Here is a 24,086-nt window from a genome sequence, read left to right on the forward strand (position 1 = left end):
CAGACTCGTCCTACTTTGCTGTAATGCGACAATGAGAGTTGCATCGCCTTGGCACGGAATCCTGTTTTCCATGCTTGGACGAAGCACATAGAGATCCAGTACCACTTTATCAGAGAGAAGCTTTTGGATGAGACCATCGCTGTGGAGTACTACAAGACGGAGGACAATCTTGCAGATTTGTTTACGAAGGCGCTTCCCCAGGTTCTCCTTCGGAGACATGCCAGATCCCTCAGGCTTCTGCCCCGTCCAGGCTCTGAGAGGGGGTGTTAGCGATGTCAGATCCTGGCCGTACAGTACGACAAACTGGTCGGACTGACCAGTTGGACTGCCACGTGGCAGTCCGACCTGTACTGGTCAGTTGGCTGCATTTAATGCAGCTGACCTGTCTATTCTGGGCGCTTATTTTCTGGCTATTTATAGCCGATGTCCAGCACAGTCTCTCACTTATTTGTGATCGCAGGTTTCAGGCTGGAGATCCGTGCAGATTACATCTCTGTTTGCAGATTTCAGGCTGGAGATCGTGCAGACTGCAGCGGACTTCGAGGTGAACAGCAGGTTGCATCGTCGAGGTGGAGACGCGCAGTCCAGTGCACTGCGCCCGTGTACATATTTGCATATCTTTGTATACAGCACACTTTATATAGCAGATCTTCATCTTCCATTGTCTCTTCCTCTCTCTCTCTTCTCTTTGCGTTCTCTCTCTCTCTCTCAGTCTTGGTCCCACGCTTCCGCATTGCTTCACTCTTACACTAATACCATGTCAAAATAAGTGACAATGGAGAGAGATAGTAGGGTTTGTGGGGAGTAACACAGAATGTGTATAGCAAACACTTAGAGAGAAGAGAAACTCAGAAACACAAGAAGAATATGGTGATGATGCACTGAATCATGCTATGAGAAGAAAAGCTGATACAATGGAGTCAAAGCTCAGAAGATAACTGCATTGTCCTGTCTGAATTAAGCAGCAACACCTATGGAGAATTTGCACAGTGAAGGGAGCGAAACGTAGTCCTCTGGGTAGTGGGCTATCTAAATAATCATTGGAAGGTGAAGGACAACTGCTGCTGAGGGAGTGAACCGCAGCTCTCTAATAATGCTATTAGAGATGTGGAAGATGATCACCAGTTGTCGAGGGAATGAAGCGCAATCCTTTGATGCTAGGGAGTGACTTGGGTAGCAAAACGCAAATCCCAGAATGTTGGAGTTGTCAAACGCAAGGAGAGTAGCCTAGATGCTAATGCCATGTGGATAATGATGATGCCAGATGATGGAGGATGAGCGAGGCTGACAAAACGTAGGTCCCAGTAGCCTTTGCGATAGAGAGTGATGGAGGAGGAGCCATGCTGCAAAAACCTAGTCTAGTAGCTCTTGTGATAGAAGAGTGATGAAATCACTGACGCTCGGTGATGTATGACTGTTGCTAGAGGCTAGGATAATGCTAGGCAAGGAGAAGACTTGCAAACTAAAAAGCGCAGATGAAGGTGGAGCTTGAAGGAGAAGGGTGCTGACGCCAAGCAGATGATGGTGACTTGAGGTGGAAGATGCTCCAAATGCAAGGCATGATGTTGGAACAGGGCACTTGAAGTAGAAGAGGAAGGGTGAAGGCAGCCACGAGCCACGAACTGCAATGTCCTCTTGAAGGGGTGTGAGGGTAGTGGAAGGGGCTGGTGAGAGAAGAGAAGTGGTGGTGGTGAAGAATGATTGAAGAGAGAGTGGTGTGGTGAAGAATGAATGAAGTGATTGCCTATTTATAGGCATAAGCTATCTAGGGTGGCGCACCACTATGTGGGCGGCCACTAAAAAAGTGACCAAAATGTGGACACCAGCTCTTTTTGGAGCTGTCTCACTGCGAAACACTAAATGAAGTGTGTGAACTAGAGAAGTGGTTTCTCAACGAGGTTTATGGATATTGCATGCATGTGTGCTATGCAATTCATGTTGGTTGCAATTTGAGCATCGTTTGTTCATTGGATCTTTGCATTTCGGTCCTCTTGGACATCCTCAATGTTTATTGTTTATTCTGAATACACAAATAGATATCATTCTTATTTGGTGATGCATATTGTGGACGCCGTTGATACTCAACAACGAACAATTGTATTTCCATTGAGCAGTGGATGCTTATGTAGTGGATGACATTTGATATAGAAGTGCGTATATAATGGTTTTGCTTGGTTTTCTAGGGAGACTTTGATGGAATTCGGTTAGGAATCATGTCTTAAAAAAGCATGAATGTAATGCGATCATATGCGAGGAGCTTGGTAGAAGAATTATCATGTATGGAGGTTTCACATCAGGATTTACCTCATTGGTAAGGACCTATGGGATGTGGTTGATGGCACAGGGAAGTTCCGACCACAATGACCAGTGCTACTGGTGCCCATCCTAGTGTCCAAAGATGTAATTAAAAGGACCCATTGGGCACCCTATTATATGTCTATCACTATTGATGATAGTCTATTGGGCACATACAAGATAAAACTAGTGCAAAGGATGTGTGGGATGCAATTGCGAAGTTCTTTGAATCGAGCACCAAAGATTGTAAGCTATAACTTAAATAGGAGCAATGTAGTGTAGAGTGTAAATCAGCCAATATTCAAGATTATATCTCAAAGTTCCACCACATTTTTGATGGGGTTGGTGGTATTGTAGTTGATGGTCATGATCAGGTTGCAACTTACTTTGCATGGTTGGGTAGGGAATAGTAGTCATTTATCACAAGCATCTTAGTATGTGAGAACATTCCCACATTCAATGATCTTATTTCTCATTAGTGAAGAACCGGATTGTTGAAGGAAGGCATAATTGCTAGTACAAGTGGTCACTGGTTCCTCAAACAACACTTAGAAAGAAGAGCATGCATTAGTTTCAGGTGATCATGCTAGAGGAAGGCCGTGGAGGCTACCAAGGCACTTAAAACCAACAACAAAAATCAGCCCCAAAATAATCAGTTTAGAGGTGGATATACTACAGGTAGTGGGAGCAATAGATGGTGAGGTGGAGGCCAGTCATAGTGGAAGCTAGGCTTATGTTTTGGTTGTGGCATAGCTGGTCATTATGAATTTGAGTGTAGAAAGAAGCATACCACAAAATAACTATTTCAAGTGACTGGGGACATCAAGAGGAGTTGCTCGCTATGCAACCTGTCTTAGCGTTTAGGCAGTCTGCATAAAATTGTTAAAGGGTAAATCACATGACTTGACTTCCAGAGTGGTTTGACACTACGAAGCCAATCATGCAGATGTACACACAACGATGATTTAAAAGCACGAAATTACTCATACAGCAAATATTCCTGTTCACAGTGGTAAGAGGTACTTCTCAGACACTTGGGGATGTCATGAATGTACCAAGCATTACAAAGAATCTTGTATCTGTGGGGTAGATGAGAGAGAGAGGACTTGAGGCCCTGTTTAATGACATAGAGGATGCACTGTGCTAGACACTAAAGCAAATACATGTGCGTGGCGTGAAAGGATAAGACATACAATCTTTCAACAGTTTCAAGGCTTCCCTAGCTGATTGGTCATATGCCTCCCAAAGTCAACTGTGACAAGGCCATCATGTGTATGCGGTGCTTGCTAGTTTGCCAAGCAAGCTGGCAAGCCATTTCTCAAAGAGGGGAAGAGAGCACATAAACTGCTAGAGTTGATTCGTATGAATGCATGGATGGGTTCACAGCCTAGTATAAGTGGGTTTCGGTATTATGTGTCTGGCATTGACGAGTATACATGGGAAAATTGCATATATTTCCTGCATGAGAAGTCAAAGGTCCTCAAAAAGTTTAACATCTCTCACGGGGAAAAAGACAAGGCAGCACATAGTTACCACTTGCTTGATGGAGGGGGAGAAAATACATCCATGGGGTTCAATTCTTACTTGGATTCGCATGGTTTTAGTGACAAGTTTCATGCATGTACATAGCTAATCAAAATGGTATTGCAAAGCACAAAAATTGCAACATCCTAGAAGTTGCAAGGGCTCTCTTGAATCTTCTCATATGCCTAGATATTTTTGGATTGAGATATTGCTGTGTGCAGTCTACATCATGAACAAGACACCCACCACAACAATGCATGAGAAGACACCTGTAGAGATGTATTCAGGGAAGAAGGCAGATTTTCATATGTCAAAGTTTTTAGGTGGATCTGTTATGTGTATATTCTTGATTAGGAGAAGAAGAAGTTGGATCCCAAGATTGAGAAGTGTGTAATTATGGATATGCTATTGAGTCAAAGGGCTATAGATATTATACGCCTGTGACCCACAAGCTATGCCTTAGTCGGGATTTAGTTTTTGAGGAGTTTGCTAGTTGGTATTCACTAGTGGTTGCTACACGAGTGTTTATTGATATGGATGTGAATAGAGTGCAAGGACAAGCATAGGTTGGAGATTCACAGGACTCAGCCAGTGGCATAACTACAGCAAGTGGTTGGGAAGACTTAAGAGCACCTGCAGGAGGCTCTAGGATGGTCACAAATACATGAACTAAGTTTGATTTTACAGCAGTAAATCAGCAAACTCCCTTTGACTTTACAGGGTTCAGATAAATGCCAAAGAACCTAAAGAATCGTGCAGGAGGGAGCACAAATGTACAGCCAATTGTGGATGATATTCATAGTTAGATAGGGATTTTCGGAACAACACATATTGAGTAGGAGTTGGGTGTTCAAAGAGCAGTGGTAGAGAGTAGTCTTCCTCATAGGTCTACAAGAGTTAGATACCTTGTACAAAGGCTCACCTATGATGGATTTGCAGCAATGCACCATGCATACATGACAAACGTACTACAATAGAAAGAGATTCTGAGGTTTGCAGATGGAGTAGAGAATCCTCGGTGGGTAAATACTATGTATGAGGAGATGGATGCCTTGGAGCAGCAGGGTACATGGACAATAGTGGACTTCCTTGAGGGCAAGAATGTCATGGGATGCAAACGGGTGTACAAGATCAAGCATAATGCAGATGGAAATCTTAGTCATTTCAAGGTTCGCTTAGTTGTTAAAGGGTATGCTTAGAGGGGCTGGCTGTTAAGTACAGAGGAGCAGCAGTTGTGGCATGCAAGGCCGTGTGGCTACGCAACTTGCTCGAGCAAATTGGCTATGATGTGGTAGGCTGAGTACCTTCGTATTGTGAAAACCTTAGTAGCATCATACTTGCTAATAATCTTGTGTTTCTTGATCATATGAAACACATGGAAGTTCAGCAACATTTTATTCAAGAGAAGGTACTAGGGGGGATGTAGACCTACAACATGTTTCTACCATGCAACTCGTTGCTGGTATTTTCACCAAGTCATTGCCCCATGAGAAGTTTGAGTATGCGCTGGGAGTACATGGCTTGATTGATGCAAGTCCAAGCACTCATCCTCCTGGTGACTTGAGCTTGAGGGGGCAGTGTTGACGGATATGATGCCCACCATGGCAGGATGTATCCACCAGCTATTCTAGATAGGTGGATCACATGTGCAGATTGAATAAGCGAAACCCACATCATCCTCTTGTATTGCCCATGTATATAAGGAAGACTAAGTTCCTTTAAATAGTAGCAAAATAATAGAAGAGAGCAGAACTAGGAAGATCCCTTCACCATATTTCTTGTCAATGTGTGGGTGTGCGTGGTAACTATCAATCTCTTGATAAAGAACTCTTCTTGATGTGGAAGTGGACTGATCTGGGATCTGTGACTGCTGTGGACTGTTCAAAACAGGGCATACAGGATGAGCTAGAATCTTGTCAAGAATGTTTTTCTAGGCTATTGGTACATAAGTGGCCAAATGTGTGGGCAGTAAAAATAGCACTTGGTGGTTATTTTACCAGTGAAAAAGTGTTAATTTTTGGCTGTCTCCATGTTTATTTACGGTGGTTGGCCAGTTTGCAACTTGTTCAAGTGTTTCTTGCTATTTACAGCTACTCTAAGCACTCGAGCCAATCAGGCAGTCATCAGCAAGCATGGAGAGCTGGGTTGTGAGTTTGTGCACCAAGGTACCTCATGCAGGGGTGCTGTGGCTTCTCATGGCTGATATTGATTGATCGAATGTCTGTTCAGGAGTTTACAGTAATGTACTCTGTGGATATGCCTTTCACCTCAAGCTTTTGAGGTTGTGTGAAGATACAATACTGGTAGTGAGTTCCATAGAATGATTGTTCTGAATTCTTGCCATGCTCAAAACCTTGATAACTTGTTCTTAGCCACTTGAGATTTTTCCATTTAGACATTCCATCCTTATCTTGGTAGTATAGTTAAGCCAGTGGGGGAGTTTGTCTTAACCCACTCTTTTAAACTACATTCCTATTTTGATTTAATTTGTGTTCCATGTGGCTTTTTCTAAACTTAGATTATAGCTGAACTGCATTTGATAGAAACTACTTTTGGGAAAACAACACACTTAACATTTGAGTACTATGTAGAGGATTAAATTTGCTGGTTGTTGAACTCCTAACATACTCCCTATCTTTGAGAGACAAAGGAGTGTTTGCAAGAAGGCATCATATCAATCAGGCTGTTCCCATGCCATTATCATGTGTGCTGCTGCTCATAAAAACTATGGTGATTATATGCATATCAAGATCTGTTATATTGTGGTTATTGTCTGACTACTCCTGTAATCAGATGGTAAGATCATGCACAGAGACTTTGAATTTTCACAAGAGCTTCTCAAATTTGGTTGCTTGCTTATCTTAACATTCCTTCCTAAGACTGGGGATACATGCATTCCCAAGGTCGTGTTTCAATACTTACAGCCAGGTTCAGAGACCTTATGTCACAAATAAGACTCTTGTATTTTCTAGTGCACTATTACATGTTATAGAGTTTCACGGTTTGATTACATGCTTGAAGCATTTTAATCTCAAACTTAAGCTTTCAAATTCGCTTGGTTTCAGTGTCTTTGTTTTGTATTACAGTCAAATAGATACAGCAGTGTGTGTTAAGTATGCATGTATCTAGTTAAACGTGCCAAAGACTCTGTGGTTTGGATACATGCAAGCATGTTTATGTTTGGTCTGTGGAAGTCAACATGAATGCATGGGCTGAGTTGGGATGGGTCAAAAGCTAAATGAATAAATGCTTTTGCAGAATGCACGTGCCATTGTATACATGTGCCTAGACTTTCACATCTGTATGATGGTTCTAATGTATATGTGTTTCCTAAGGTGTCAGTTGGAAGTGTCTCTCCATAGTTTATGGACTTCAATGTGTCTCCATATTGAACATTTAGCTTTTATGCCCATTTGTGATTGTCTAAATTTCTAATTGCAATTGCAGAGGCGCACCAATTTAGTGAAGGCTTCTGTTTCTTCTGGAAATAATCAGCCGCATGCTGCAGCAAGTTCAATAGCACTACCTCAAGGGGATTTACTTGATAGCATTGATACACGATTTATCCAGGACAGAACGGCAGAAAATGACACAAACTATTTTCTTTTATCAAGACTGTCATCACATCCCAAAATATACAGAGGCCACTTGACTAATGGGCTCCGCTATGTTATTTTGCCCAACATGGTTCCTGCAAACAGGTTACATATGGTATCTTTAGTTTTTGTATAATGTATGTAATAATTGGAATAATTAGGTTTTGTTTGTTTGTGAAAGCCAATAATTTCACTTGGCTAATGTCTGGTAACTAAGCATCAAGTCACATCTGAGTGATAATGTTGTGCGAAATCCCTGGGGTTGCATTTACACCTTTTCATTCTCCAAGACAAAGATAATTATCAAAGAGATCCTACCTTGCATCTTAAAAATATACAACATTAGAGTGAACCAGGCAAATGAGAGAGTGGGTGTATGTGTTGTCTGGTTGGCTATTCTAGGGAAAGGGATCTTGCCAGCTGCAAAAGCCATGTTTTACAACAGGGAATAGCTACAAAAGTGGCTGAAACTGAAAAAACAAACATGTGTGTGTAAATTAATATCTAATAGCAAGATCCCATGATCTTCTGATCTGACTGATATTCCATGGCTCCTTGCACTGGAGTTTCCAGCTATTCAGTAGCTTTTTGAGCTATCGATATGGGCCAGAGAGCCCAGATTAACAAATGTTCCGTATAACGCAGCAAGGTGCAGCTATTCTATGGTTCTTTACACTCAGAGCTTCTGCCATTCATTAACTTTCTGAGCTATTGATGTGGACCAGAGAACCCAAAATAGTATCGTCAGTGATCTATATAATGGACAGCAGCAGGTGTAAGTGCAAGTGCACCCCTCTCTGTCACGTGTAGTTGAAATATGTCTTTGTAGAATGTGCATCTTTTGTTGTAGTCTATGCATCCAACTCAAGCCTTAGCTCTGGTACACAATTATTTTCAGGCTTCAGCAGTGATTGTATAAGTGCTTGTCTTCTTGTCACGTTCTTTGTCTGCATGTGCTGTCTATGTATCTGCTGTACACAGATGTATGCCACTGCCATGTGACAAAGGAGATGGGAAGATGTGATGGGGGAGGGCCAAAAGCAAGGTAGAGACTGTGGGGACTGGGTTGGTGCAAAAAATACTCGCTGATCATATTTTGTTTAACCAACAACAACATGAGGCAATCTGGGATATCTCCATAACTTTTTAAATTTCAGCAGTTATCCACTCTACACTTAGGTACCCAGGGTGTACCATGGGCATGATAACTGGTACTGCATGATAACTGGCACTGCAGAGTGTGCCCTTCCTTGTCCTTGTGCGCTAGGGAAAGGTTCTCTCAATGTTCTAACACCTGCACTGGATATGGACCGAACTGTCTCAGGATGTTCTAAACCCAGTTTATGAACCATTTTAACGGGGAAACAACCAAAGCAAAAACATATCCTTTCTAAGTAACCTCATCAAAATTTCAGGAGAATGAGATCAGAAGAGGCTCTTGTGGCAATCTCAAACCCGCACTAAGAATATGGCATGGATCAAGTTGATTCAGAGAAGTTTGCTGAAGATAAAATCAATCTTTGTGAATGATTTTATTGGAGATAGGTTTGATAAAAGTGATTTATCGAGTAGGTCCTTCAGGGAATAGAAGAACTGAAAACACTTATGGGTGAGATTTTCAATACGGGTTGCTTGCTCAATGGGACTTTGGTTTGCTTCTCAGGAGCCTTTGAAGGAGATCTAGAGATAGAGAAGTCAAAGTCTTAAAGGTGGTAGAATTATGTTAGAGACAATATCACAGGGAGTTCCCCCTTGAGTGGAGGACAGATACAATCAGTTCTCAGATGTGGATAGATCTTTTCTCAATAGTGGATATGCTCCTTGGGTTCATTGTGACAAGTAGAGATAGGATATTCACTTTCATGGTGGAGAATGATGACATGCAGACAGAGGAGTGGGTTCATGCAGAGTTCATAGGTTGCTTTAGACAGAAGATCAAAGTACTAGGACATTGTGAGAGGAGATGCTACATAGACCTGGACCCAGCCACTGGTTTGATTGATGGATGGAGGCACTGGGCTTATCAGAGCAGGACTCTTGAGAGATTTTAGTGGGATCCAGGATAGTGGTTCTGGAGGGACCCATTCCAAGATAGGCCATGCAACGTAACCTTCTTTAGGTACAGCACCATGCTGGGGAGGAGGATTCAAATGAGCAGGAACAGAGCATTGTGAGCAGCCACTCCTCACAGTTTGAATAAAGGAAGGCCCGGCCACACATTGTGGTTGTTGGAGTTCCCACTTTTGAGTCTCTCTCTCTCTTGGCTCTTGCTCTCCATCCGCCATAGCTCTCACCGCCAACCTTCTTCCTCTTGGGTTCCACTTCCCTTTCAACTGGTATTAGAGCAAAGGCATTGGAGCTTGCCCGGCATTCTCTTCAGCCCGAATTTGAAGAGCTTCAACCTGAGCTTCAATGGCAGCCATGGCACCTTCATTTGGAGGTATGTTTTGATCTCCCGCCTCTTCCCCGAGCTTCTGGACCTTTATCGGCTTCTTCCCGGGCTGCATTGGAGTCCCCTTGACCTTGCTAAGTGCCTCCGAGGGCTGTTGTAGATCCGTCAGCCCCCAGGAACAGCCAGCACAGTTTTCGGCGCATTTTTAGGGGGCTGGGCTGATCTGCTTCCTGGCATTTCCCTGCTCTTCCTTGGCTTCCTGGCACTCTTGGCAACCTTCTCGAGCATTGCTTGAGTCCCCGGCATTGGTGCTTGACTCCCGGTGATCGATTCGAGTGCTTTCCCCTTCAGCCCTTTGCTGTATACACAGTCCCAAGACTATCAAAACAGGGCAGCACTTGATATTTACTGTTTGATGCTTCTTGGCATTGCCCGTTTGATGCCTGGTAATGCCCGGATGTTATGGGATGCTATGTCTATGGTTTGGGATTGATTTGGAGCAGATTTGAGCATCATTTGAGCTTCATATAACAATAAATTGCTCGCTGTAATACAGTGGGTTGAAGCTCAATTACTTGGTGTATGCATTGGTTCATGGATGCGGGGTGCTTCTTGGAGGTTTGAATGATTATACCGATGTATTCGGAGGTTGTCAAATGCTTCTTCTTGGTTTCGGAATGCTTTTGAGCTTGTATTAAGCTCCGACTTGGTCGTTCTTCACTGGCATTTGGCTTCAGTTGGCATGCTTTGGACCGGTCTATGCCCATTGTCATTGCTTGACATTTAGGCTTCTTGCATCTATACTTTGGTCAGATATGGATGCCACTTGGTTTGCCCATGCTTGACAGTTACTTGGAACTTCCTCTTCAGATGTATTTGAGCATTTTGGATCTACTAGGCATTCCCTTTGGTTGTCAGTTACATGCTCTTTCGATGCTTTCAGGCTTATGCTTTACGGGTCTAAGATAGCTTGGTATTTATGCTCCAGATGTATTCTATTGGGATTCGGCATGTTTGATGCTGTGTATTTGATGTATTAGAGCGTTGCTTGGTCTCTTTGCATCTGACTTCACTTCCAGTGGAAGCCTCTTGGTATATTCGAATGTACAAAGAGTCTTATTTACAAATGAGCTTGAGCTTGTGGGACAGGGACAGTTACATGCATTTGCTCTCTTGAGAGCTTTATGTCTGCAGTTTGTGTGTAGTGGGCTGATTTGATACGCCTATTGGGCTAGGCACCCCTCTGTGTCACAGGTTTGTCAGTTTTGTATGCATCTTGGATGGTTATGTATTGAGCTTCTTGCTCTATCAGTTATGCTTATGCTTGGTCTCTTCTCTTACCCCGAGACCCATTATATGCATGACTTGTGGACTATGAGATGTCTCTTGCCTGACAGGTTATTGGTTTGACAATTCTTGGTATCTTCTTGCCTCTTGAAACTCACTGTTGGATGTATCTTACTACCTGGCAGTTGCAATGACATATGTATCAGTGATTGTTTAATTTTTGGACAGTTTTACATACTGCTGTTATTTATTACAGCAAGCTGAAATCTGTAGATTTTGAGCACTTCTATGAGGGTAATGCTTACTATTTGATGTTATCTTGGTCATATTTGGTGGACATGTGCTTCTCTTGGTGAAATCCACCCTTTCAGCGAGTTTTAGCAGTGAATTTAGTGGATTTTTTGCGAATTATAGCAACTTGCAATTTTACTTTTTTGCTTTGATTTGGGAGAGTATGGCTGGTCATCTGAAAGATACAACTCTCTTTAACATTGCCAAGTTGGATGGTACCGACTACGGGTATTAGAAGTCCCAAATATGACAGGTTTTGGTGCAGAAGTTGCAGATTAAACCCTTGCGTTTCAAGGGTGTTAAACCTGAGGATATGGATGATGATGTTTGGATGGAAGTTGAGGAGCTATGCAAGTCTACCATTATTTTGTCACTCTCAGAAGAGGTCCATCATAATGTTGTTGAAGATGAAAATCAGAGTGTATGGGATTTATAGGAGAAGATTCAGGAGCTCTATGTGCAGCAGAGTCCTATGTCACAAATGTATTGGCTGAAGCAGTTAATGGACCCTCGCATGAAGGAGGGGACCTCCCTTTCATCTCATTTCAGTCAGTTTCATGCTATCATGAAGAGTCTGTTGTCACAGGGTATTGAGTTTAAAGACAACTTGCACCTGTTGTTTCTGCTTAGCATCTTGCCTGAATCATGGGACGTCTTCTGTACTGCCATATGCATAAACAAGCTCGATGGGCTGAAAATCAAAGATATTGAGAGTGCTTTATTGACTGAGGAAATCAACAGGCGAAACAATGATGCTTCCCACTCTTCACATACATTGACCGTTAGAGGTGGCAGAAATGACAGGTATGATAATGATCATAAGGGCAGGGACTCTCAGAAGTCCGGGTTTAAGTCATGTGGTCGCAGTAAGTCTCGTGGATGGAAGTTTGATCTTACCTGTCATTATTGTTGAAAAGCAGGACATATTAGGCCGCAGTGCCATATGATAAGCACCATGAAAAGAAAAAAGAAAAAGTGTAGGAAAAGTCTTCTGAGCGCAATATTGTACCTCAAAGTTCAGTGTGAAGATAAAAGAGGTTAATGCCATGCAGGCCACTGATTCTGATGATGATTATATACTTGCAGTTTCTTCATGTGATGCCTTATAGACTTTTGAGATGCATTCTATATATGTGTAGTGCTGACTCTTGGATTCAGGTGCGTTCTTTCATGTGACACCTTGTAGAGATTGGTTTTATACCTATCGTACCATGTCTAGTTTTGTGTGTCTTGGTAATGACAGGTCTCTTGACATTGTGGGCATTGGAGATGCTAGGCCGCAATTTCCTTCTGGCAGTTCTTTTGTTTTGCATGATGTACGCCATGTATCTGCGTTGACTCGCAGTCTTATGTCAGCTGGACAGCTTGATGATGCAGGGTATTTTGTGTTCTTTGAAGACTCTGCATGGAAGATTACTCGTGGTAGGCTTGTACTTGCAAGAGGTCTCAAGTTTGGTAGCCTCTATCCCTTACTTGTATTTGGAGCTACATTGGATCATGTTTTATCTATGGGTTCTATTTCCCATGTATCCCTTTGGCATGCTCGTTTGGGGGCATATATCTCTTAAGGGAATGAAAATGCTCCGTGCTTTTTGTAGTATCTTCTGCCTTTTGACTCTCCATATTTTGATTCTTGTGATCATTGTTTGTATGGCAGGTAGACTCGAAATACACATAAAAGGTCTAGTAAGAAGCGCACGGGTGAGCCCTTGGCTCTTGTGCACTCAGATGTATGTGGGCCCATGCCCTGTCAGTCACTTGGTGGGGCAAAGTACGTTGTTACTTTTATAGATGATTACTCACGTAAGGTTTGGGCTTATCTCATAAAGAGAAAATTCAATGTCTTAGACACATTTCAACGTTGGCTTGCATTGGCAGAGAACCAGTTTGGGAAAAGGCTGAAATATGGAAGGTCAGATAATGGGGGTGAGTATGTATCACGTTCTCTTGAGCAGTTTTGTGATGAGGGGGGTATTAAGCGTCATTTGAGCTCTTACATCCCACCCTAGAATGGCATGACTGAATGTGTGAATAGGACCATTCAGGAAAGGGTCCGTAGCATGCTTAGCCAGGCTGGCTTACCGCAACACTTTTGGGTTGAGGCAATTACTACTACAGTGCATCTCATTAACAGGTCGCCTAGCAGTGGCATTGACTTTCAGGCTGCAGAGGAGGTATGGGCAGGCAAGCCCCCCTCTTATGATCATTTGCGTGTCTTTGGATGTGAAGCTTTCTGCCATGTGTCCAATGACAAACACAATAAGCTGGATCCTAAAAGTATCAAACACATTTTTATTGGCTATGGAGATGCAGGAGAGATGGGTTACCATCTATGGGATCCGCAAGCGCGGAAAGTGATCCGCAGCCATGATGTCATCTTTCATGAGGACAAAATGCATATGCAACCTGAGAAAGTGGTTGAAGTACGCAGAGTTATCTTTTAGGAGGAGCCCCCTTCTCCCGTTCAACCCGCTTCACGGCTAGCTAGATAGCGTGTAGCATCACCTGATGCTCATGGTCCAAATGCTAGCCATGTTGATGTTAGATAGGATGTTCGTCAGACAGCAGAGTCTAGATTGAGGCGTTCTGCTAGAGATAGACAACCTCCTGACCGTTTTGTGTCCTCTATGGATTATGTACTGGTTACAGATGCAGGAGAGCCGCCCACGCAGGTGCGGAAAGTGATTCCCAACCATGATGTCATCTTTCATGAGGACAAAATAAATGCATATGCAGCCTGAGAAATGAGGTATGCAGAGTTATCTTTCAGGAGGAGCCTCCTTCTCCCGTTCAGCTTGCTCCACGGCCAGCTAGAGAGCGTGCAACATCACCTGATGCTCATGGCCCAGATGCTAGACATGCTGATGTTAGACAGGATGTTGGTCAGGCAGTAGAGCTTGGATTGAGGCGTTCTGCTAGAGATAGACGACCTCGTGACCGTTTTGCGCCCTCTATGGATTATGTACTAGTTACAGATGCAGGAGAGCCTCTCACTTATGATGAGGCTATGCGCAGGGGTGATTGTCACTCTTGGGAGAGGGCTATGCAGTCTGAGCTTGACTCATTGCATAAGAATCAGACTTGGAATTCGGTTTCCTTGCCTCAAGGTAAGAAGACTTTGCCATGCAAGTGGGCGTATAAGCTGAAAAGTACCCCTGGACACTCTAAGCTGGCATACAAGGCTCGATTGGTTGCTAAGGGTTTTAAGCAAGAGCATGGTGTTGACTTTGATGAAGTCTTTTCTCCTGCGGTCAAGATGACCACCCTACGCTTAGTCTTGGCCTTGGTTACATAGCTTGACCTAGACTTGTACCAGATGGATGTCAAGACGGCTTTTTTATATGGGGACTTGCACGATGAGATTTACATGGAGCAGCCTAAGGGCTTTGCAGACCCTGGTAGGGAACACCTAGTGTGCAAGCTAAAGAAGAGTCTATATGGCTTGGAGCAGGCATCTAGGGAATGGTACCATAAGTTTGATGCATTCATGTTGTCACAGGGCTACAGCCGCAGTGCTATGGATCCGTGCTTGTACATGAAGAAAGCGCGTGACGGTTTTTTACTGATTTTGGTACTCTTATGTGGATGACATGCTTTTAGGAGGGACAGCTTATGAGGAGCTAGATGCTCTTAAGGCTCAGCTCAAGAAGAGCTTTGAGATTAAAGATTTGGGACAGGCCTCTCATATACTTGGTATGCGCATTACGTGCGATAGATCTCAGAGACTACTCTATCTTTCATAGAGGGAGTACATTCATAAAGTTCTTGAGCGCTTTCGCATACAGGATATTAAGCCTATTGGCTGTCCCTTACCTTCTCATGTGAAGGTTTTAGAGGCCGATTGTTCGCAGACAGATGAGCAGAGGGCCGAGGCACATATTTGATATCTTTCAACACAAGTTCTTGTCCATTATCCAAAGACAAGTGTATGGTGCCAATCCCATCAATGCTGCAAGCATGATTATTTCCAAGGTAAACCTTGCCATAACAGCCTGCATCAGAAGTAGCAAAGCACTCCAAGCATGGAGTCACATGGAAAGAGGCACCACGCAGATATTCTCTTTGCACTTGTGTATAACTCTACATCCTTATACAACATTCTTCATTGTAGATTTTCTGCCTTTCACCGTCTCTTTCTTTCTCTCTCTTCTCTCTCTGTTCACTCTTTGTCACGGTCATTCACTCCTGCATTGCTTCACTTTGACATGGTATCAGAGCATTGAAGGACTAATCTAGGGTGGATCTAATTGAAGAGGAGTTTTCAGCGCGACAAAAGGCTCTATTTTTTAGTGTTCAAGATTGAGGTGAGCGTGGGCGTGCGAGAAAAGAGAAGATTTGTTGAAGTTGCTGCTGTTTTTCTGCTGTTAGAGAAGGAAGAAGGCTGTTTTTCTGCTGTTAGAGAAGGAAGGAGGTGTGCGAGAAGGAAGAAGTCTTGTACAACAGTCGTGATAGCCCTTATAAAGCACTTGACGGTGGCTTGGGAGATATGGCTAGAGTTTGACCAGATGTACAACCGGATGACCCTTATGAAGAGGGTTTGTTTGGAGGTGCAGATGCAGACCCTGTCCGTGAATAAGTCTTCTTTGCTTTGGGAACACATCAACAAGCTTTGGGAGCTTCAGATGCAGGTTCAGAATGCAGGGAAGCCCGTTTCCTCCAAAGACATGGCGATTACTTTATTGTCCCAGTTGTCGCTACGATTCGGTACTTTTTAATCCGCTCTTGTTGCTACAGGGTGGGAGTCGACTCTTTGTTGGGAAGAGTTAGTTCCTATGGTCTTGGACCAAGAGGAACAGTTGAAGGGACAAAATGATTCCAAATCGGAAGCATTGATTGGTCAAGCCTCTCTGAAGAAGGAAAAGAACCAAAAGAAGAAGAAGGAGGACAACAAATCTAAGAAGGACAAAGAGAAAGAATCAATATGCCATAGTTGTGGAAAGACCGGCCATTGGAAGAAGGATTGCCTACACTTAGCGGTCATTGAGGACTCTACATGGAAGACTTTTGATGCTGTGATGATAGCTCCCAAAGCTCGAGTGTGGATCGTGGACAGTGGTGCCTCATGGCACATGACTCCTTCGACAGTTGGTGTTGCCCATCTACGACCCTCGCGTGGGCAGATTCTCATAGGAGATAGCTCTTCTATTTCTATTGCTGCACGGGGTAAGATGCAACTGATTCTAGATGGACGTGGTAGTACCCACACTTCTGAGGTGTTGTATGTGCCAGGTTTAGGGTATCATTTGCTTTCGGTACATAAGATTTATTCTTTTGGCCTCTTGGTGGAGTTTGACAGTGATGCTGTTCAAGTTCTTGATTGTGGATCTAGGAAGGTTCTCTCTTCAGGGTATGAGGAGAATGGCATCTACAAATTGAAATCTCCTTCCACTCTTATCTCTCTTCTTCTTACCTCTCAGGCACAATCCGAGGTATGGTATGCTTTGTTTGGCCACCTAAACTATGAGTATCTTTGGAAGGCATTGTGAGGCTCGTTGTTTCTATTCAAGGTTTGCCGGACATAGTGGTGAGCTAGTAGCCATGCGTCTCCTGCGTTTGTGGGAAGCAGCATAGGGATGCGATTTCCAACAAAGCTTCGAGGCGGTCTACTTCACCTATGGAGCTTGTATCTACGGATCTTTGTGGCCCGATGAGGAATGAGTCCTTGAAGGGGAGCTTGTTCTTCATGTTGATCGTAGATGATTACAACAGGATGACATGGGTCTACTTCTTGGCACTGAAGTCGGAGGCTTTCTCCCACTTCAAGGATTGGCTTCTTTTCGAGGAGAACCGATCGGGCCAGAGATTGAAGATCTTGCGATCAAACAAGGGTGGTGAATTTGTTTCTAATGAGTTTACTCGTTTTTGTGTAGATAGAGGCAATCACCAGGAGTTTGCTAATACCAACGCTCCTCAAGAGAATGACATTTTGGAGTGGAAGAATTGAAGTGTGATCGAGATGGCACGCACCATGATGGAGCACCGATAGTCACCTCATCAGTCAACAAAATGCAATCCAAAGATGACTGAAATCTTTGTTGCTGCTTTCTAACACGTGTAGCTACAACCAAGAACTTGCCAGGTAACGCTTTACAATGCAAGTGATATAAAGCCCCCCTTTTACTGCCTTTAACAATTAGCATAGAGCCCTTATGGACCTTCCAAGATCCACTACCAAATGTAGTAAAATACTCTTTAGCATCAAGCTGCCCAACTGATAGTAGACTTTTCTTTATGCCAGGTACAAATCTGATATCCTGCAAAATCAGCTCTTGGCTATTTTCAAGGGCCAAATGAATGGGGCCAACACCGTCTATTTCACATGCATAGTTATTACCCAAGTAAACCTTGCCCGGGCAACTTGCAGTGTATTCAGAAAATGACTCCAAAGAGCGGGTAACGTGAAAAGAGGCACCGCTGTCCACTATCCATGATTGTGAGAGTCCATCATGAGCTGAAAGTAAGGCATCAATTACCTCCTTTTTGGTGATATGCATATCACTTGCTGCTGCCATAATATTTGCATCATTACATGAGGCTACAACAAGTATCTCTTCAATGTGAGGAAGCTCTTCAATGACCACACTAGATGCAACATTTGCCTTTGCAACTTCTTTTGAGGAAGAGCTGTCATCATCCTTTTTATCATCTTTCTTTTTCTTATCCCGCTGTTTCTTTCTTTCTTGCTCTTTCTTGAAGTACCGGCAATTGGGCTTTTTATGCCCTTTACGTCCACACTGATAGCATTTGATATTTGTAGCCATTTTTCAGCAATAAACCAGAAATTCAATGCCGCAATCTATGATAGCAAAAATGAGTTGAATATTGAGTTGCTTTCAGCCCAAATTTTCAGCAAATAATAGCAAGATTCAGTCCAAGTACTGTACTGCAGTAGAACGAATGACTTTCAGCAGTATGACTGCAATTTCAACAAACATTAAATGCATACATCATTGCTAGGTAACTCCCACTTCAGCAATATCACCAAAAATACATCTGCAACAATCCCAGATCTGCAAATGATCACTAAGACTGCTGCAACATGAATAATCAGCAATACATCAACTCAATGGGAGCTGTCCAACATGTATACTGCATATGTATGTGCTCGCATCAACTTTTGATACCCAAAACACCAAGAAATCTCTGCAATTTCTCCAAAATCCAAGTGGGAGATGAGATAAAAATGCTCAAATCACTTTGCTTATAACCACAATATTGCTTCAACAATATTCCCAAAGTGCATTTCACGCATTAATTTAGCCAAAATCCATAGATTTCAGCAAAAGCCCTAAAATTTTATTGATCAATCTGCCTCGATTGCATTAATACATTTTACCGAAAGCTTAAAATTGGCAAATTAGCAAAATTTCACAAAATTTTGCAAAACCCCCAAATTTCTCGGGTCCAATTGTGCACCAATGTTAGCCAATCTGACTCAGCTGAACAAAATTTCACTAATATAGCAAAAGCCTCAAATTTTGTGGGTCTAATGTTGACAAATTTTACTCAAAAGAGTAAAATTTCAGTAAATTTGGCGAAATCCCCAATTCAAATCACACAATGTCTGCAATTTTTGACGGAGATGCCTCAATTTTGCATGAGCAGCACTCAATCATAAAAGGCCCAAATTTTTGGGCATAAATATGGACAAATCTGAATTTTGTGCTTATGCGTGCGAACCCTTGTCAGGCCAAGGGAAGATTCAAGGAGAATTTTGGAGAAAAAAAATGAATTTTTGTGATAAAAAAAAAGGGGAGTGACAAGGTCCGTTGACATGTCCGTCAAACGATGTCAGTAAACGTGTGACCCGTCAGTCGCATTTGTGGAACCCCGCCAGCTTGTTGCCCGTTTGTCGGCTGGGCATGTCGCCTGTGACTTGTCCTATTACCTGTCGACTATCGTCGCCTATGACCTGTCCCGAAGCTGTCGCCGAACAGCCTTGTTGATTACTTGCTCTCGCTCGTGCAGGTTGTCAGCTGCTTGCTCGACCTGGAGCATCATAGCGCCCGTCTCCCTGGTCTTCGTTGCGTGCGGTTCTTGTGCGTTGGTCAGTTACACCTGGTGTCTGTCAGTTAGCAGTCCCATCGACTGCCTGCTCTTGCTCACGAGCTGCCTTTAATCTCGAGAAGCGTGCACTCTATGCTTTGATACCAGTTTGAAGGGGAGAGAGTGCACAATAGAGTGCGAGCTCAAGGTGTGAGCTGCAGAGTAGAGCTGAGAGTTAGAGGGAGGGTGTGTTCGTAAGTCTATTTACACGGGGACGAAGGGACTTTGCACCCAATATCTTTGATCCTCAAATGGCATGATTCGTCTCAAGGGTCCAAAATCCTCTTGAAATAGACAGTGATATGTGCCTCATATATCATACTATACTGTTCATTGGCAGATGTAGTGTTTCTCTATCTATGGCTTTCTCTCGCATAGTGGGCATATGGTTTCCTTTGTTTATATGCCCTCCTATGTGTCTGTCTCAAACCTCAGGTGATGGGATGAGGTGCAGATTTGACCAATAACTGTGTGCAATCCATGAGGTAGTTGTGTGTCCATGTAATTGGGTCGGGTGATGAGACCATCCTGAGATACTTGAAGGAAGTGGGCCTGGTAGCGTGCCATCCTCGTGCCACGGGAGGAGGGGGCTTGGATCCAAGTCTTCTTTGTATGTAACCTCAGTATGTCTACTTTGATCACATGGTTCAGCTTTGATCGGCTTAGGTCAAGTGTAGGGCAATCCAAGCTATAGTCAAAGGGGGGAAGTCTATCAATCTGTAGCCCATGTAGACTCATCCATGTACTCATCTCAGCATACCAACAATGTCTGTCACCATCTGGTGCTAGCTGTCTAGAAGAGGCCAAGGCTAGCCGTGGGTATCTATCTTGGGAACCATAGTTGTTAGGTACGAAAGGTACGATACGGTACGGTACAATAAAATACGGTACTAATTGGTACCTTATGATTTTATAAGGTACGATATGATGTTAGTACGAAAAAAAATTAAGATGATTTTTTAAATAACAAAAACCATAAATCATTAAATGATAGATCATAGAATACATGTTTAAAGTGGAAATAGCCATTTCATTACAGAATAAGATGAATACATGAGGGTGACCATCGCTATCGCATGGGCTACGCAAAACATGCGATACAACTACAATCTAGTATATCTGATACATAAAAAAAAGAGAGACCTATGTGACATGTCATATGAATGATGAATCTATGATGAGGCATCACTATGATTATTTTCATCATCATCAGAACCATCTGAGTGCTTATCAAGAGAGTTTGAAGATGACTTCTCGGCATCCGATCAGATAGACTCATACTCATCCTCACTGATGAGGTTACCATCATCATCAAATGATGGCTCCCTAGGTGGCGGCTATGTAGGCAAGGGGGGGATGTCATCATGAGGCACAGGATGTGAGCTACTAGCGCCCCGCCTTACATATGTCTGCAAGCCACTTGAACCACCCCTCCTTGATAATGAAGGGCGTCGAATGACCATGCCTCTGCTACCACCTACTTGAACTCCTCGCCCATGAGCACGCTAACTGCGAGTGTCATGAGTATCTGTTGCTATAAGCTCTCTATAGAGCTTTGCAAAAATCTCCTCCTCCTCCTCGTCCACCTCCTTATATGTACACTCGGAGGAGTGTCACCCGTCAACTTGAATGTATCAGCATTCACCTATACAATCATCAATGGAGTGATGCACGTAAGATTGATCATGATTCATTATAAATACTAAATGTTGAAGTCTAAATTATAAAGTATAAAGTTTAAACTTCAAACTTTAAAGTTTAAAAGTTAAAACAACAAGTTTTAAATGTTATGGTTGAGTGTTTAAACTTTACCTGCTTCGGACTACCCATGCTCATCATAGCCCTCATCATGCGTAAGTTAGTGCGGCAATAGACTAGCCGCTCTAACTGTCGTGTGCTAAGCCGATTGCAAATCTTTGTGTGAATGAAAGAATAGGCACTCTAGTTTCTCTCACATGCACTCGAAGAGCAATCCTAGGCAAGGACCCTCATGGCTAAGGGCTGAAGGGTCTCTAGTGCGTATCCAAAGTTTTGCCACCAAAATAAAGGCTTCACAAGTGACTCTCTCCTTCAACAAGTGGGAGAAGCAAAAGCCACATGCCCTCTTTGATCTGCATAGCATCCTAGCTCCTCTAGCACTGCATTGTGGTCATCAACAGGAACCAGACGAGTCAAATAAGCAAGCTGGTCTAAACGGAACTCTATGTTATCCATGACCGCCGATGGCTTGTAGATTGGATGTACCAATGCGGCAAAACCATGTATAGACTTATGCATCCATACCCATCTCCTCTCTGCTATCTCTAAAACATGTGCACGCTGGGTCTCTGTGATCATTGTACAAGCACGTGCCTTCGTCAATGCCGCTCTAAAGAAGTGAACGAGAAGGCCCATGGTGGACCCCTCGTAATCACTCATACGTAACACCCTATAAAAGGGAGTCACGACAATGATAACGTCACAGACTTTTTGCCAAAACTGCTCATTAAGGCACAAGCGCTGCATGGCTTTGGCCTCCTCTGTCTCATGCTCATCCCACTCATTCCATAGAGTGGACACCACTGTCTAGCGCAAGGTAGACCGCACCTCATAAAGGCGCTCCAGCAATAACCACATGTAAGCAAAGTGAGTTGAAGAAGGCTTCTTCAACTCAAGTGTGCTATGCTCACGATATATCGCAAGCACCTTTACCTTTACCGTGAAGAATGTGACAATTGATGTAGCTTTGCGGACCATCCTCTTCACCCACTTGAGAGCTTTTCAATGTCCTCCATGAGCAAGTCCAAACAATGACTTGCACATGGAGTCCACACAATGGTAGGGAACTCAGCCTCAAGCAAACGGCCTATGCGCCGACAATTTGATGCATTGTCAGTAACAACTTGCACTACATTTGAGGGGTCCACCTACAACCACAATTTACAAATTACAAGTTATGTATAAATCAATTTTCAATTATGAATCATGATATTATGATAGCACCTGTTGTTTTCCTCTCCCCTTGCTAGTATCTACGGCCCACAAAAAGTAAGTGCCGAGTGGACATGAGATGAGTATGTTGATGATGCCCCGTTTCTTATGATCACTCCATCTGTCGGTGAGAATGGAGCAACCATATTTTATCCATGCGGCCGGAATAGGATCAAGGGCTCTATCAATCCTCTCCTTCTATTCATAAATCTTTCTCGTTCTCAGGTCGTTGTATGTGACACCGGTCCATCCTTCACATGGATCCACATCGGCAATGGCTTTTACCATTTTCTTCCATTGCTCTTGCTTTAGGACATTGAATGCAAGATTGCACTCAATCACCGCGCGTGCAATTTCAATGTCTGCAAGTCGTTGCCTTTCTCTAAGAAAGGCAACCGATCCATGCATATGACCGGGTGCTTGAGAGCAAGACGATTCTCTCTCTGGCACCGCATGAGACTCCGCTATTTGTCTTTTACTGGAGCCGGATGCGGATGTGGACCTCCCACCACCAATGGTAGAGGCCTCTCCCGCATCGGTTGAAGATACGCCCACATTGGATGCTTCCTCGTTAGTAGGCATAGGAGTTGGTGCCGATAAGCCACTTCCTTCTCCTCTTTTGGATCCTCCTCTCATCTTGGCAAGAATCTCCTCCGCAATGTTTGGAGGGATCTCCTTGCGTGGAGCAACTTGCCCCCCCCCCCCCCCCCCGTCTTGGAAAGATGTTGGAGAAGCTGAGTTGCACCACTTGTAAAGCGCTTCCCGCAATACTTGCATGTCCAATGGTGGGAGTTGGACTTCTTTGTGTCCCTCTCCACATGGATCGCATGCAAATTGAAGGCCTCGTGCTTCTCACGAGTCATGGTGCCGATGACGAATAAAGAGGCCTGAGAGAGAGAGAGAGAGAGAGAGAGAGAGAGAGAGAGAGAGAGAGAGAGAGAGAGATATGCTTGAGTCTTGACTCTTGACTCTTGAAAGTTGAAAGTTGAAACTTGAGTCTTGAAAGTTGAAAGGGAGGGAGACTTGAGACGCCGGAGGGTTGGGGTAAAGTTGGGTAAAGTTGAAAGAGCAAGAGTGAGAGAGTGGAAATAGGAGATGAGAATGGCAAATGCTTTGATAGGGTACGAGATAGAGGGGATGGGAGATGAGAATGGCAAATGCTTTGGGAGATGAGAATGGCAAGTGCTTTGATAGGGTACGAGATAGAGGGGATGGGATATGAGATTTGACTCTTTGAGAATGGCAAATGCTTGGATAGGGTGTGGGAAAGAGGAAGATGAGAATGGTAACTTATAAGTGCTTGCTGAATTGGTGTGGAAGCATGGAGGAGAGGAGCACCTTTTGTAGATGAGAGAAGGGTCAAAGTTCAAAGTTCAAACAGCCAAAGTGTAAAGAGAGAAGGAATCCAAAGTCTAGACTCTAAAGAGAGGGCTGCAAGCTGGAGCTTGGAAGGAATCCATAGAGGAGCATTAAGTTTTGCATGGATGATAGCTGGAATTTGGAAAAGGGGGGTGGGGTGAGGTATCCGAGGCTTCCCACCCCCCCAAAAAGTGCAAAGTGCACACTGCAGCCTGCAGGAAAAGCGCGAAATGCGGGACGCGGGGGTGCAGGAATTTATGCAGAAAGAGCATGCGCAGGCCAGGTGGCCGAAATAGGCCAGTTTTATCATACGAAATCGTACCATA

General features: G+C 43.6%; 1 protein-coding gene across 1 annotated transcript in view; it reads left to right on the forward strand.

Annotated features, from left to right (window-relative positions):
- Window positions 1-24,086, forward strand: part of LOC148029087 (Insulinase (Peptidase family M16) family protein) — a 165,513-nt gene that overhangs the window by 57,648 nt on the left and 83,779 nt on the right. Inside the window, exon 3 of the mRNA XM_087687848.1 lies at window positions 7,267-7,520. Coding sequence (XP_087543974.1) covers window positions 7,267-7,520 — 254 coding nt within the window. The remainder of the gene's footprint in view (window positions 1-7,266; window positions 7,521-24,086) is intronic.

The sequence above is a fragment of the Lygodium microphyllum genome, chromosome 11, assembly GCF_053477565.2.
Source record: "Lygodium microphyllum isolate KBCC chromosome 11, Lygodium_microphyllum_v1.1.10, whole genome shotgun sequence".
In the NCBI taxonomy this organism is placed as follows: Eukaryota; Viridiplantae; Streptophyta; class Polypodiopsida; order Schizaeales; family Lygodiaceae; genus Lygodium; species Lygodium microphyllum.